The 17,674-nt window shown below is 36.0% G+C and overlaps 1 protein-coding gene across 2 annotated transcripts in view; it reads left to right on the top strand.

Annotated features, from left to right (window-relative positions):
- The window catches only part of NKAIN3 (sodium/potassium transporting ATPase interacting 3), a 479,207-nt gene that overhangs the window by 221,094 nt on the left and 240,439 nt on the right, over positions 1-17,674 (top strand). For both annotated transcript variants that reach the window (XM_039868858.1, XM_039868857.1), the window contains exon 2: positions 13,667-13,804. In XM_039868858.1, coding sequence (XP_039724792.1) covers positions 13,667-13,804 — 138 coding nt within the window. The remainder of the gene's footprint in view (positions 1-13,666; positions 13,805-17,674) is intronic.

Genomic DNA, 17,674 nt, shown 5'->3' with positions numbered 1-17,674 from the left:
AGAGATATCAGACATAGTATATGAGATAAGTATAAATTAACATGCTCAAATAAATAAAAGAGAAGTTTGAAATAAGGAAAAAGCAAAATGACTAAGACTAAGCGTCTTTAAAAAAAAACAGAATTAACATAAATAAAAATATAAAATACTGATTTTTTTAAAACTCAGTATATGGGTTTATCAAATTCAAAACAGTGGGGGGGAAATAATGAATGGGAAAATATTTTTCTGAGGGCATTACACAGAATTCAGTAGAGGAAAACAAGAGTTAGAAAATGTAGATTAAGAGACAGGAAGGTGAAATGATGAGTTCTATGTGCCTGAATGGAATTACAAGAAATAGGGCAAGTATAAGCGTTTGAAAAGAATTTTAGCTGAGAATTTCCCAGAACTGATAAAAAGCACCAGTCATCAGATTTCGGCAGGCCAAAATTTTCCAAGAAAGATAAATTAAAAAATACATTATAGTCAACCTTTAAAACTTCAAGAACATGGATTTTAAAATCTTTTGGGGTGGGGAGGGAGAAGAAAACATAGTTTACTAGAACCATTGGGATTCAGCACATTTTTTAATGTGTAGAAAATAAAATATATTTAATGGAAAATGTTTTTAAATATTTGAATTAAATAAAGATACTTTCAAGTGAGTAAAAATGGAGAACTTGCCATCAAGAGACCCACATTTAAAAAGTTTGAAAATGTCAGGAAGAAAGCTTTTCCAGAGAAAAAGTCTAAGAGACAAAAAGAAATCATAAGCAGTAAGGTGATATATATATATAAATATAAATATATATAAATATTATATATATAATATTTATATATATATTATATATATAATATTTATATATATTTATATTTTTATATATATATAAATCAGATATGTAAATCAGATACAAACATATATATGTAAATCAGATACAAACATTAACTGAAACAGCAACAATAATAATGTCAAGATAGATAACTATACATAAAAAATACCTTTTTGGGAAATTACATATTGAAAGTTATTGTACTGTTTGGGAAGAAGGGGAAGGTAACAGCTAACTTTAGACATCGATAACTTATGTATCTATGCTAAAAAAAAAAAAATACCCTAGGGTAATTATTTAAATAAAAGAAGTAAAGCTTAAATATTTGAAATGAATAAAGGGAAAAAAATGGAAAGGGAAAAAACGATCATTTCAAAAATGAAAGAAAGTAGAAAAAAGAAGCCTAGAAATGGCAAAGTAGAGGCGGGGGGCGAGAGAGAGAGAGAGAGAGAGAGAATGAGAAATACAAAACTAGGATAATAGAAACAAATCTAAACATGTCATTAATCACAATAACATAGTTGGACAAAATGCTTGACTTAGAAGACAAAGATTCTCAGTCTGAATTGAAAAAAAAAACCACAAAAGTATGGTCATAAACTTATGTCATTTATTCGAAACGAGTTTTTTTATAGATAGCATACACGTGGGTCATGTTTTTTAACACATTCTACAAATTTCTTTTTTAATTTTGATTTTATATTTTTAATAGCCCTAGAGCCAGATGGCATCTAAGACGATCAAACAAGGATTTCCCCTACCTTCCTTTAGCCACTTCCTTCTCCTGATCTAACTCTCTAAATAGATTCAGAAACTGTGGCCAGGGAGTAGAGGAAGTTAGTTACTGTGGTAAGCATGAGATAAGATTCTGACCTTTCCTTTTCCTTCAACAACAACAAAAAACTTAACAGGCTAAGCAGAATCAAGCTGAGCTAAGGTAGGGTATGGGGGAAGGCATTAAATTCTATGAAATTAGAAGTTCACTGGAATAGACATTTTTATTAAAAATGGTAATATTTAGCATGTGAGAGCAACATGAAAATATTTTATTATCTGGAAGTAATAGGAAAATATTCAGATCCAGGGGTTAGAGAAGCATGCATTCATGAATTTTTGTCTTTTATTTGGTGTACTTAGACCATTTACATTTACTGTGATTCTTGATATATTAAGGATTAAAATTTTAACATTATTTTATATTTTATTTGTTCTCTCTTTTTTCATTTTTCTTTTTTTCTTTTTCTGCCTTCCTGTGGATTACTTGGCCATTTTTCAGAATTCTATTTTGATTTATTGATGATGTGTTTGAGCATATCTCTATATATAGCATTTTAGTAGTTTTGGTGACATAACTTATCATAGTCTGTTGGTATCATCATTTTAACAGTTTTGGTGAAGTATAGAAAACTGACCTAACTTCATGTCCCTTTACCCATCTATAATATAATTGTTTTAAATATACCATCCATGAGGAATATATTTGGAACCACACCATTGTTATAAATTTTGCTTCATCAAATCTAATTCAGAAATATAATTTAGAAAGTTCAAGAGAAGGAAAACCTACTGTATTTACTGATACTTTTACTTACCATATTGTTTATTCTATCCTGATGTCCAAGGTTCCTTCTTTGGTCATTTTCTTTCTGTTTTGGAGAACTTCTTTTATCTGTCTTTTAAGGGTAAGTCTGCTGGTGACAAATTTTCTCAATTTTTCCTTTATCTGAGAATGTCTTGATTTTCAGAAATTACTGAAGGATATTTGTGCTGGGTGTGATATTCTCAACTGACAGTTCTTTTTCTTTCTTGGAAAGTATTGTGACCCTTTGTTCTGGCTTCTATAGTTTCTGGTGATTCATTAAAATTATTTTCCCCTATAATTAAGGTATTATTTTTATCAAATGCTTTTTTGATCATATTCTCTTTCTACTCTCCTTCCACTTACAGTAACTAATGTTAGATATTTTGTGATAGTCTCATAGGTCTTTGAGCCTCTGGTCATTTTTTTTTTTTCAGTCTATGTTTTATGTTATTTAGATCGGGTAATTTTTACTGTCCTATCTTTTATTTCATGAATTCTTTCTTCTATTTCCTCCTTTCTGTTGTTGAGCCCATACAGTGAGCTTTTTGTTTTAGTTATTATATTTAGAATCCTAAAATTTCCATTTAGTTCTTCATTATATCTCTTATTTTTTTATGGAGACTACATTTTTGCTGAGGCTTCCTTATCATTAATTTTAAGTATTCTCGTAATTGTGGTTGAATCAGTTTTATCATGGCTGCTTTAAAAATCTTTGTCAGATAATTTTCACATCTCTCTCCTCTTGGTGTTGGCATCTATTACTTGTCTTTTTTCACTCAACTTGTGATCTTTGTGGTTCTTGATATGACAAGTGATTTTGATTAAACTCTGAACATTTTTGCATTATGTTAAGACTCTGATTTTATTTAAACATTTTTTTACTGTATTTTTTCTGGCACTGCTTCAGCAAGGGAAGGGAGTAGAGCACTTTATGACTCTCAGGTAGCAGTAGAAGTACAGATTCCCATTTTGACTCCACTGATACTTGATATAGAGAGCACCTCACAGGTATGAATGAATTTCATTTCCCCATGGAGAATTTCATTTCTCCATTGACACCATGGTGGGAATAGCCTTATTAGCACTGGGTGATGGTGAAAGTCTTAACTCTCCACCAATCTTTATCTTACATCACCCAGTGGTGAACAGGAGGGATGCATCTTTACTGCCAGATGAGAGTGAAAGTTCAGGCTCCCCATATGTTCTCCGCCATCACTGCAGGGGAGGAGGGGACTCATTATTAGCTGACAGGGACGACAGTCTCAACTCCCTGTTTATACAATTCTGACACCATCCTCACCTTGTTACATCCTCACTAGGTTAGAATTCTAGGCTTCCCACTCAGCTTTTTTGGCATCAGTGACAGAGTGGACATGGTTTTTTTCTGTGGTGTTTGACTGGAGTTGAGTGGTTATTGCCTAAAAGTTTTCTCTCTTTTTTAGTCTGCTTTTCATTGGTTCTCTGGCTAGAGAGAGCAGGTTTAGGGGACTTTTGTGGCATTTCTGAGTTACCAGCTTTATCCGTTCTGAGTCTGGAGTACAAGCAGCAAAACGAAAACTCAGGGAAATCACCACGTTCTCATTCCTCAGGTTGCTTGCTGCTCTGCCTTCTCCCCACCTCTCAGAGTCTTCGTGTATTTGATTTATATGTTACGTGCAAGGCTTTCTGTTAGTGTGTTTCATTTCATTTTGTTTGAGATTAAAAATGATTGATTTGGCTCATCATTCTGTAGATCAGCATTTGAGTTAGGGCCGATGTCCGAGGTTTTTAGATGCACTTAGCAGGATGAATGCAGGAGTTGTCATTCTATCTTCCTGCTGGCGAAAGTCTTCTCTGTCTTTGGTTGAATTTATTCTCATAAATTGTTGAATTTATTTCTATAACCACAAATCAGAAAATAAACTCAAGAATGAAGCGCAAATGAGAAGATATTTACAAAAGCACTTTGTAAACTGTACATATGTTTTTAATGAAATATTGAGCAATGTAGGAATTAATCTAAATCTTCAGGGAGAGGCCATACTGTGGTGTAAAAAAATCTGGATCCTGGATCCTGACTGAGCTAGGTTCTCATGCTGGTTCTAAGACTCATGAGCTGTGTTTCTTGAGTGTGTTGAGTGTCTTTTAAATCTCTATGAAATAAGGATAAAAGTACCCACTTTATTATTAGAATTTAATGAGATATATATGTAATGCCTACCACACAGTAGGTAATAAGCAAATATTGGCTACCTCTTCCTCCCCTAAATTTATCAGAAATGGAAACAGATGTGTAAAAACATTAGTTTTTTTTTTATTATTTTAAAATATGAGGCTCTCTGAAATATAGGCCAAAACATCATAAATATATTCTTCTACGATATTAACATCATTTTAGGCTGCAATATCGAACAGTAAGTATACTTATTGCACATAAAAATGTAGGAAAAAGCATTATCTCTGTAAAGAAAATTACAAATATGGACCTCTCTATAAGCAAGGGAATGAGTGTGGCTGAGGTAAAAACACAGGATGATGACAGCATATGTCTGTATGATCGGTGTGGCTGCATCTGAGTTCATAAAATTAACACTTATTCAATCCTTGTCACTAGAGAAAAGCACAGAAGACAGATCATATAATAGGTTCTGTTTCATTTAGTCTGTTTGTACACTTAGAATCTAAAAACCTGGAAAGTAAGAGGCTGATTGACCTTCATTGGTCCTTTGGGAAACATTTTAATGTCCAAAAAGTATGAACACGATTCAAAAGTGGTTCATTCAGTTTCTCCCCTGAGACTCTAAAGATTAAAGACGCTCATATCAAGTTGATTAAGACCATTTTATCAAATCAGGTCAGAGCCATTGGTTAGTGATAACTGTGAAGAAGAAAACGAAGTGCAAGTTTACATTAGAAACACCTTACATTGTCTAAGGTTTTCATGGGTCCTACTATTAGGGACATGTTCCATTGTCGGTGGCTTCCTGCATAACCAGCACACTTCCCAGGATACGGACAGCAACAGGATACTCAAGCAGCTGCTGCATAGTGGACTTAAAAGTAGCAAAAGAAAGGCAAAGAGAATTATCAAAAGAAAAATATACAGTTGCTGGTATTAACCTACTTTAACACCAGCAACTATTTACGACTTAAGTGTTTAGTGTACATTCTAATTTCAGAGAATGGCTTCTCTGTAGCATTAATACTTTGACATGTCCAAATTTTTATCTATATTATTTTCTTAAGAAAGGAATCATTTCATTTTGTTCTCAAATGAAAAATATAGTTCTTGCTGAAAATGCATACTTTTAAAGGGATTCTTTAAAGAAGGAATTCTTGCAGGTGGTCTCTACTACAAATAAAAAGTAAAGCAACTCTTGGTCCATAACCCTCTCTCCTGTCTTCTCATGCTGCGTTGCCATTAAGTCAAACCTCCATGGGAGTCTTAAATGCCACGGCAGGCATGTTCCTGCCAGCTGTTTGTGGAATTGTATAGGTCACCCAGCCTAGGGGTTCAACTTTAGTATTCTTGGATCTGTTATGGCTCCACTGGAGGGTTGAAATTCAATCTTTAATCACTCTTCTGTAACAAATTGCTGCTTTGGGCTTTTGCTAAAATAGTTGCCTTATTCCTGTCTTGAGCTGTTCATGGATGGTAGCTGCATTTTTTAAGGTCAGCTTCTGCTTGGCAAAGATGGAGGAGTTAGGTTGTGGGATAATTTCTAGCAGGGGAACAAGACTTAGAAACTGAATCATACGATAAAATAACTGTTTAGCGATCAAGGGGCATCCTCAAACAAATATTGGCAGATTATTTTCTTCTGCCTAATTTTTGTGAAATCCTTAGCCAGTGTATTATTAACTTAGCATAAAAGAAAGAATTGGAGTATTCATAGGCTAGTTTCTTTACGGTGCGGCTTATGTCTACAGCAGTAAAAAAAAAAAACAATAAGTATGAAAACCCCCTTCCCTCTCAACAAGAACCTATTAGTAAATTGTAAATTTCTTTAAAAAAAAAACACGTGCTGCCAAAAGAAATATTTTAAAAGTTTACTTAATTATAAGGACCTCATTTCCCATAATTAAATCCCACAGCCTGAAACTTCGCATATTGAGTTAAGCTGAGTCGATATGAGTAGTGATTAAAATAATCTCTAAGGGTGAATAAACCAAAAGTTATTTTTAGTCAGCTTTAGGTTTACTTGCAGCGTGTTTTGTGCCCAGTCCTTACCTATTATTTCAAATATTCTAATTATATTTGGTTTAACCTAAGTTGAAAAGCACGACTTTTTGTGCACATATCGACAGACAGAGAAGAAAGGCTTTCCATGACAATATTGAGCCCGAGGGGAAGTTCACAGCTCCTTGCTTTGAGGCATTGTCCAAGGGCACCGTCCACAGGTAGACCATCCACACTAGGTTTTTATTTGCACTTTTTTAAAGGATAGAGAAAGCCCACAATTATAATATGGAATCCGCTGCTGTGTAAGATCTTCTTACATAAGGGATTCCAACACATTAGCTTCAAAACCATTATTTTCCTCGTCATTTCAGTGATTCTAACAGTGTCCACCTAGCAAGTTCTCATTGATCAAGGTGAAAATTTAAGCCAAAATGACCTGGTTTATCCTTCACCTCTCATATATAATTGGCCTTTAGATTTTGGTTCTTGAATATTTCTACACTGTCCCCGTTCTAAATTCTCTTGACCACTATCTTAGTTCAGGTTCCCATCCTCTGTCACCTGATTTCAATAGCGACCACCATGTGCCCTCCCGTCAGGCCAGTCTTACCTTTGCCTGCATTACCTCCCTAATGCCATTATAAAACCAGATCAAAACACTCCGAAACCTCTAACCTCTGTCAGAGGGGTTTTGTAAAGCATGGCGACATTATAAAACTTCTTTATACATGAGATAAAGCTTTAATGGCTTCCCAACGCCGTCTCAGTAAATTCCGAATTCTTTCCCTGGGCAGCCTTACTCTTCATCTTGCCCTGTGAGGCACCTTCCATAGGCTGTGTGCTACAGTTGTGGAGAGTGGCACACATACAAAGATTATGCGGGTTTCTTGATATTTTATTTCAGTATGCGTGTTGAAGATGCACACACACGCGCATGCACGCACATGGAGCAAATTTCTTTTTCTTAACACAAGTACCCATGCTTATAGACTAAAATATTTAGAAAAATTAGGATAGCAATAATTTTAAACAACCAAAGTTCCACTATTCAGATATAATTTAGACAGATTCAATGTTCTATATTTATACACACACACAAACAAACCTAATATATAGCTACATAAACATTTCATACACTTAGAAAGTTCTCAAAATACTTGATTGAATGAGTAGATATATATTTCTTGTTATCAAATAGACTCTCATTATACATACACAAGATTTTGTCCTAGATAATATATTCTGATCAAGTTTTTTATGTCAATACATATTAATCTACATTATTTTTCAGTATTTTGTTTTATGGATATATCAACATATACTTATAACATTCCATAATATTCGATATTTAGTTTTCAGTCCCTTCTCATTCTGTGTACACATGGATGTATATGTGTGTGTATGTGTGTGCCAGGCACAGATTTAAATATCTTATATATATTGACTCATTTAGTCTGCAGAACGACACAGTGAAATAGGTTTATCACTTTCAGATGAGGAGCCAAGGCACAGAGAAGTTAAGGACATTGTCCAGGATCACACGTTATAAATGGCAGAGGCAGGATTTGAAACCAGCCTCTCTGGCTCAAGCGTGTGTGTGCCTAGGTTGTCTCTGCGATGTTGTCTCTAGACGGTTCCAATTAAGATAAATTCCTGAAAGTGGACTCAATTTAGTAGAACTAAAACTGAACGATTTTAAAGCGTTTGTCTCAGAAGCACATAGGACATTTTACAGCACTTTGAAATGCTCTGTTGTGCCTTTGGCTTTAGTTGTTCTGTCCCCACACTTCTCTGCGTGAAAACCTTTGACCATCCTTTTGGAACCCCGTTCAGTAACCCCCTCTTTTGTACTGGTGCCTTAAATATGCTAGTCCCGCCAGGCAAAGGGTAAAACACTTTCCTCTGTGCGCCTGTAGCTCTTTGAACACTCCTGTACCATAGCATAATGATATTTTATTATAATTGTTTGATCTGTGTCTTTCTTCCCCACTAGAGTGTGAACTAGCTCCTCCTGGCCAGGGATTCTGCCATTCATCTTTGTACCCCAGAGCCTACTTCATAGCAACTGGTAAATGATACTCATTGAGGAATAGAATGAATGAACAGAAGAAAGAAAACTAAATGAATTTAGGTTCATAAGGCTGAATCTAAAAAGAAAGAACAAATGATATTATAACAATTAGATTAAAAGCACTTTAAAAATACTTTATGTTTGATTCTCTAGTCTTTCCACGTTACCTTCACCAATCGTTATATGATTATATAATTATATAATTATATGTCACTAGATACAGATATAGACATGAATATAGATATATAGAGATGTGTGTGTGTGTATATATGTATATATATGTGTGTGTGTATATATATACTTACATACACATACTCTTGGGTCAGACAGTCTGGTTTCAAACCCTGCCTCTGCCATTTGTAACATGTGATCCTCGGCAATGTCCTTAGCCTCTCTGTGCCTTGGCTCCTCATCTGAAAATGATAAAACCTATTTCACTGTGTTGTTTTGCAAACTAAATGAGTTAAGATATATGACACTTAAATCTGTGCCTGCCCCCGACGCACATATATGCCACACACACACACACACACACACACACACACGTTTGCTTTTATATATATATATACTGGAAATATGTATATTTTCCTTTTTATTATCCAAGAAGTCCCAGTGTAATCACAGGGTCCTTATAAGCACAAGAAGGAGGTAGACGTGAAGGGACCAGAGGGATAACAACATGAGGACCCAACTCATTGTTACCAGCTTTGAAAATGAAGGAAGAAGGCCAAGGAAGTTTCTAGAAGCTAGAAAAGTCAAGGAAAGGAAGCCTTCCCTAGAGCCGCCAAAAAAGAAAGCAGCCCTGCCAACACCTTGATTTTAGCTCAGCGAGGCCCATTTTGAACTTTGGAATTATAGAAGATAATAAACTTGTTAGTTTTTAGTCATTTGTTAGAGCATTTGACTGGCAACAGAAAACTAATACACAACTTTGGGCCCTTATTGATTGCCATCTATATATTAAATTTCATTTGGCATTATTCATTTCACTAAAATGATCGGTCTTTGCCATCTAACCCCTACCAAAAACAATACAAAACCATGCAGAAACAGTGACGTCCTCAACACCGTTACTGTCTTTATTGGATGAGCCAAAGCATCTAGAGTTTCTGGACCTGTCGAAGTCTGTGCATCCTAGTGCTTGGCCACCTGTCTGTAGACACACAGCAATTTCTCCAAACAGTCCCTACTTTAACATAGTGATAAATCTCTAGCTTTTTAGGACTCTTATTGGCATGTCTCTATGAAGTAGGGTAATGATCTAGTGCCATTGGTCCTTTTCTTTTCCCTTTACTCAGAGCTATGAAAAAAATATTCACGAGTTATAGCTTAAAAATACGAGATTGTAATTTGGCCGGGACCAGATCTATGAGCACAGAAGTTGGGCATCATCGACCTTAAGCAGGAAAAGTCTGTTGCTTCACATGTTTTAATCTTTTTAATGTCTCTGCTTCTATGGATCAGGGGGAAAGTCCAAGAATGAGAGAGAAAAAGGCAACTCACTCTTCTTACTATGAATTCCAGGGAGCTCACTCCTTAAGAAAGAACATTCCTACCCAGCTTTTGTTTGGGCAGAAGTTTATCGTGTAGACCCAGCCTAAGTAAATGCCCAGGAAAATGTCTGGTCACCTGGAGTTTTTATAGTTCTTTAATTAAGTATAAATTAATTTTCACAACCAATATAATTATGAGCAAGCAGCAAGTAGGCAAGATACCATGTGAAGCATGAAACATAATATATGGATCAGGAGGAAAACTACTATATTTTAAAGGTGCTGCTATTTGTCTCTATATTGCTTGGGCTTAAAATAAAAGGAAGCAGAGACACTTCATGAACAATAAATATCTTGGGAGTACGTGGAATTACTGTGGGGTGTGATTAAGGTTCATAGATTTAGGCCATAATGAAGACTCCAAGCTTTCTACAATTTGAATCTGAAAGTTACAATTCGATAAGGACATTTACATTATGACAGATGTTTAATATTTTTCATGCGGTCCCTAATATGAGTTAGGGTCACATTTTTCATTAATGGTTTCAATGCCCCCATTCCTATGCTACTGAGAGAGAATGTCTCAATGACTTCTTCATATTTACGTTCAAAATCACACCCCATTTTCATTTTCTTGATATCTTTGAACCATATTTTGCATATTTTCCCCCCTCCTCCCCTCCCTCCCTTCTTTCCTTCCATTTTATTAAGATTCCGATTGTCTTTATTTTTTAACTTGTTAAGAAAAGAAGCATGTTCTTTTCATTATATTCTTATAGCTTCCAAACTCTTACCTTTCACGTAGAAACGATTCCATTTTTCTTTTCGTTACTGCTTTCTGTTCTGTTTTGAACTGGCGACTGGTTGGTTTTGCTTCCTCTGGAGTGTCTTGTTACCTTTATATTTCCTTGAATTTTCGACCTTTATTTAAACCTCAAATTCTTCAAATGCCTCGTTCATTTTCTTCTTCGCTAAGGCATCTCTGCAGAAATCCTCTTTGAGCCCTCCATCCTTCTGCTCTCACTTGGACCGTTTGCTCTTTATTTATGCTACATTACACATTTGATCACTTCTTTCCACTGCTCTCTTGAATCAGAACCACTATTTTCTAGACACCGAATTCAGTGACGTACAGGTAAATATTTAACCATACGCTCTCTTAACTAAACATAAACAAAACCGTGATTTCTAGCCTTTCCTGATGTCCGTGTTGTACATGTCCCCATACTTGCCAATGTCAGTTTCCCAACTTGAAGTCACTGACCTTGGCGTTGGGAAGAGATGCACCCTATCTGGGCTCCCACGTCTGCACCAGCAGCTTCAGCACACCATTGATGAGAACAGTTTTGACAGAGAGATTTCTAAAATATATTCATCCTTTTTCTGAGTTAACAAAGCAACCGAGATATTTAATTTCATTTAGTGGCTCTGGGCCCATTCATGTCACGCTCTAAGGCAAAAAGTGGTGTCTCTAGAGATTATGGCATTTAGTGAGAAGATATTTGCCTATAAACTAAATACCTAAATAGCTTAACATGAAAATTAGATAAAAGAAATAAGTAAAAAATACAACGGTATTTGTTTATTTTTGACAGGCTTTTTTTGTGGTTGGTTGACTTTTTAGAAAACAATACTCGAATCTAGTGTTCACAGTTTGAATAGTCGTTATAGCTGCCTCTCACTCGATTCTCCCCACTCCTGGTTGGATTTTCTCAATGGCCTCTGTTTGTCCCCTATTTCAAGCCACCATAAATCCATTTTTAAGTAAGTTATCAGAGAACAGACATTAATAAATAGAGAGACGGAGTGTCTTTAGTAAAGAATGTGGATTTTCTAATAACTGGTGTTAATTTGGCTTCTCTTTCATTATGCATATTTCCTTTAATATCACAGAAGAGAATGCTATCCGTGCATTTCCTGACAGAAATGAAAATTGGTTTTTCTCTGTTTGAAAAGTTCACTTTAAAGGTTTTTGTGATGCACGACAGCTTTAAAATAGCGTTGCTTTTCAGAATGAATTGCCTGCAGCTGCTCTCCAGGGTTTCTTTTTTTTTTTCTTTTGTTTTTTTGTTTTTCGTTTTTTTGTTTTTTTGTTTTTACTGAGCACATCCATCCAGTTTGGACATAAAAAGAAAAATAATGCATATTTACATGGGCCAATAAATAAAATGCTGCATTTTTAGGGGGAGGTTCCTGGGAACTAATTAGAGTCACAAGCAGAGACAAACGAGATTGAAAACGCAATGCTTCTTCTTACCTTGTTCTGATTATTTTGTGTTTTGGCCATTTCTGTGCATCTTCCCACTTGTGAGTGCAGGGGATGGTGACAAATCACTCGACAGTCAGGAAATACCCATGAAATGAAGGTGGTTCTGGTTTGTTTTGTCTCCAAGTGTTTTTCTCTTTTCTCTCCTTTTCTCCTCCACAGCTCACTGAAGGTGAATCTTAACCAAGGTGGATTCAGCTTACTGGATGGTGGACATTTCTTTATGTCCAAGGAAATTAAAGCTATTCAGGCATATACCTGCCACATAACTAGAAAAATTCTAGGGTGCCGTTTACATTTCAAATTTGCAATTTCTAGGGCCATAAGGATGGCAAATGGTTGCATCGTTTTATTAGAATTACTGTTTTATCAGAGTAAATCTGGAAAAATGTTTGAAATGTGCAAGATTAGTGTCTAAATACAGCAGATGGAATTATACAATTTTTAGATAGACTACAATAACTATCATCTGTATATGATAATGACGTTGCTGGCATTCACTGGACTATATGAAATTCATCTGTTTCATCATGCATGGTTTAAGTGTAATCTTAATGCATTTTAGATTATTTAAAAATGTACTTTGTATCATGGAAATCTAATAAACTGTGGCATGTCTAAAATTGTTATGGCCCTATAATTTTTATTTGGGTATTCAAAAAAGATTTTACCTAATCTAACTCTATTTAACTCTAGTTTTACATCAAGGCCTTGAGTAAGTAAGTAAACTTACATCAAGGCCTTGAGTAAGTAAGTAAGTAAACTTCATTTTGAAAAAAAGTGGTTAGTCAATATCATCAATGATGATCTAATGAAAGGAAAAAAAAACCAGATTTGATCATTTATGTTTCACACAGGAAGGCAGAGATGGTCGGAGCGTTGTTCTTCCAATGCTAAAACTCATCATAAGCCTGGAGTTATTGTTGCAACCAACCATTACTAAAAGTAATGATGAATTGTTTTTAGAAGATGTGATGTCATAAAATATCTGTCTAGATTTTTTACCATAGGAAATTATTTAAAGAGTATATCCTTAGCTCTCCAGGTCGGTTTAAAATCTATTTACACTTGAACTCATAATACTCAAGTTTTTGCAGTATATTTTGTTTAGAAAGGTTGCATAAAACAGTATATGAAATAGGTGTCACAACTCTAGTGACAATGATGTACGTCACTGTGATTGGAATTGAATATGCAGACTTCTCTAGCCATGAAATAAAAATAAAAACTGCGCTTATTCCTGGGTTACACGCTAATGGACGCTTTCCGCTTGGTTGTAGCTCTCTGCGTTGGAGAGGCAGATCTTTGACTTCCTTGGCTTCCAGTGGGCGCCTATCCTTGGAAACTTTCTACACATCATAGTTGTCATATTGGGTTTGTTTGGAACCATTCAGTACAGACCTCGCTATATCGTGGTGGTAAGTCTTATTTTTACCATGCCTCTTTGCATAAACACTGCAGAACTGCTGTGAGAAGATGAATAAAGAAAGTCGTGCCCTCTGCTCTGATGTGGCATTGGTGTTCTCGCCGTCACACATCGAATTGTTAGGAGACGGATACCTGTGGATAAGATGACACAGTGCAACTAAATTCAAGTGTCACAAGGAATTTTTTTTTTTAATTTAAAATGGGGTTTGGATAGAGTAAAGAGGTCTGTTGCGGTTTGGATGTTATGATGAGATGTAAGTATACATTAACTGTCATTTTAGTTGACATGTGTCACCCTAAAAAGCAAACCTGCCTAGCCATAGCTGTTTGCTAACTAAAAACAATAACATAATTTCATTTTAATTGATTTAGACCATTATGAATGCATGTTCTAAAGGTTACTTAGTACTCATCTCTGATGTATCGCATACGGTATATTATATAACATTTCTCCATTTTGTTAAGATATATTTAAAACATGAATCTGTATTCCAAACTATGCCAAACATAGTCAACCCACTCTCCATTGATGGACAGTCTAACAAGGCTTATGCTGTGCTTCACAATCGAATGGAAGTTATTCACAGTAATTAGTTTTCTATAAAAAGGGTGATCTTTTTAGGCTACATGTATAGGATGGTTGTGAGAAATAACAAGCATATATATAAGTAATTGTAAATAGGATTAACATACTCTGAAATCCTCTCTGAGCCTAAATAGATTATTCAGTAGCATTACTAAATATTTTCTTGAATACAGTAATATTGCCTCACTAGAAGAAACCCTAGACTTAAAAACATACCACCTTTCAATTTTGATTTAATCCAGTCGCATCTATTGAAAAGAATAAAGTTATAAAATTTTCTGTAAAAGCATTAATTCTATTTTGAATATCAAAGTTGGCTTTTTGGTATCTTCCATCATATCACAGAGATGAAAGTCATTGGCCCACAGAGCAGACTTTGCATTCAAAATGGCTGCCCCGGGCACAAGGGAGTGTTTGACGTCACTCAGCTGGCTGCGGGGGCCAAACACTTCCTGCTTTACCTTGGGCCTCTGTAAGTCAGCCTCTGCTAAGCCACTGTATAATCTACTAGAAAGGTGTTTCATGGAGTTGGACTTGCAGTATAAGATGCTTTAATAAGCATAGTAGCAAATTATTACTGGATTTTATGTTTTAGTTTGTTGCTATGAGCACAAGGCACTTTTATTCACTACGGTCTTTTTATTTTTATGATGTTGGTCTCTGAGGAAGTACAGAACGCCAGATGGCTATGAAACCAGTGGTTTCCATGGAATGAAGTTATCGGTATACATTAGTGACATTATTTAGTCCTATTGCTTTTGCTCTCATTTTTTAAATTTAGTTCTCAATTATAGTTGACATACAATGTTATATTAATTTCAAGTGTACAACATCATGATTAGACATTCATGTACCTTACAAAGTGATCATCTGGATAAATCTAGTACCCATCTGACACGTACATCGTTATTACAATATTATTGACTATGTTCCCCATGCTATAATTTATATCCTGTGACTATTTTTATAACTGGCAGTTTGTACTTCTAAATCTTTCACCTTTTTCACCCATCCCCCCAGCCCCACTCCCATCTGGCAACCATCAGTCTATTCTCTGTATCTGTGAGTTTGTTTCTGAACATTAGTTCTACACATTCTTCACACAGCTGCTGTCTTGGTTGAAGTTTCCGTCTTCTTTGTCCTGAATATGGACTTCTTGCTTGCTTTCAGCCTTCCTCCCTTTGAATGTGTCCTTTGTACTTTTCCTGAATCACTGGCTTAAAATCCTTCACTAACTCTCAGTAGGATAAAATCTAAGAATATTCTTGGCTGACCTCCCTGACCAAACTCAGGTCTCACAATCAATCTTTCCTTCCTTCCTTCCTTCCTTCCTTTCCTTCCTTCCTTCCTTCCTCCTCCCTCCTCCTTCCTTCCTTCCTTCTTCCTTCCTTCCTTCCTTTCCTTCCTCCCCGCTTCCCTCCTTCTCCCCTTCCTCTGTCCCTTCTTCCCATCTTTCTTCAACTTCCCTCCTTCCTTTTTATTTACTTATTCAATCAAACCTTATTTATTGGGTTCCTGCTATGTGTTTGGCATTGTTTTAGGTGTGGGGTACAGTGGTGAGCAAACACAGACACCCATATTCTCTGCTCTCCTGTCTACTTACCTTATAGTCTAGTTAGGGGAAGTGAGCTTTTATTAAATTATCATCCACATAAATGTTAAATTGCAACTGTTACAAGTGTTACAAAGGAGGACATGTGCCAGGAGATATGTAACGGGGACATCCACCTGATATTGCAGAAGTGATTGTGAAGCAAGGATTTGCAGTATGAATGTGAGTTCACCAGAGACGAAGGGACCGGAAGGGGTTCTGGGCAGGAAGCGCTACAGGGCACAGAGTAGGATGTCGATAGAACTAGTTCCCATTCACTCATTAGCATTTTTTGAGGTCCTACGATACTGTGATAGGGTTGGATAAATAGAAAGAATACAATTACAGCATCCCTGCTCTCCAGGAACTCCTTATGTAAGGACGGGGGAGGCGCAGGGTCCAGGGGTCTCTGGAGATGATGTGACAGTGACAGAAGAATGAGAATAGCGATGGGGCAGAGGCCTGAAGAGAGCCATCCTCTGACACATGAAAAGCAGTTTGTGCACATCAGCATTTCACATCCCGACCTCCTCCCTGCTCTGCAGCCGCTCGCTCACGTAGCCTTGCCTGGTGTGGTACCAGCTCTCTTAATATTTTCTCCCTCATATGCACGTTTCCTTCCACACATTACCCCATGCCAACCACACTGAATGATTTGTGTTTTCCGAAGACCACATGCGGTTGCTTGCCTCCTCAGTTTGCACCCACCTGGAATGCCCCATTCTCCCTCCCCGCTGGAAAACTTAATAATTCTTCATTTGAATAGTCACCTCTTAAGAGCCTTACCTGACCACCCCACTCTGAGGTAAGTGCCACTTCCTCTCTGCCCCCGTAGATCCCACCGACTCTTTCTATCCTAGCACTCTGCCCAGTCGCCATCCCTGCCTCCAGACCCCTCACTCAATTCAACAGTGTCCTCCTGGGAGGCAGGAGGACAATGCTTATCCATTGTCATATTCTAGTATACACGGGCCTTCAAAGTTGCTTAATACTTGATTGAATGAATAATAAATGAATTAAAGGTTATTGGATGAAATGGTTTTACAGGATGAAGTAGACAGTGATATCTAATCTCAGAACATGTCTGTGTTCATCAAGAGAAACTGGACTTACTTTCCTCAATCAGAATTTAAGGATTCACATTAAAAAATAGTGTGAACTACGCTGCCTGCACCTACCAGGAGCTGACTTACTCCTCAGCTTATTTTTTCTAAGAATTATAATGTCACGTGCTCCTGCCACTGTAAATAATTGAAAAAGGACAATTTACTATATCTATATTTATTTTTAGAACACAAAAACAACTTTGTCATATAGTACTCTTTTACTGATTAAAACTTATTTTAGCCAAGGTATAAGGTGGGATATATATATATTAGGGAATATCAAGTTTAGTTGAAGAGTTTGAATGCATTTTTTGTGCTTCTTAAGCTACACACAAAATAAAGGAGAGTGTAGGCTGTGAAATCATATTTTGCAGTCACAAAGTACTGTTCTAGAATCAGCTGTTTACTCCTATGTCATATATTTTTAAATCTTACTTGTGAATTCCAAAATGAGATCCTGCCCTAGAATTATTTAAATCTTTATCATTTTATAGGCAATAAAATAATTGAATCAACAGCATTAAATTATTTAAATGCAGAGGCATTAACTAATTTAACATTTATTTAATAAAGATTA

This window comes from Pteropus medius, unplaced genomic scaffold (assembly GCF_902729225.1).
Source record: "Pteropus medius unplaced genomic scaffold, Ma_sr-lr_union100, whole genome shotgun sequence".
Lineage (NCBI taxonomy): Eukaryota > Metazoa > Chordata > Mammalia > Chiroptera > Pteropodidae > Pteropus > Pteropus medius.
This window is presented reverse-complemented; position numbering and strand designations above follow the sequence as displayed.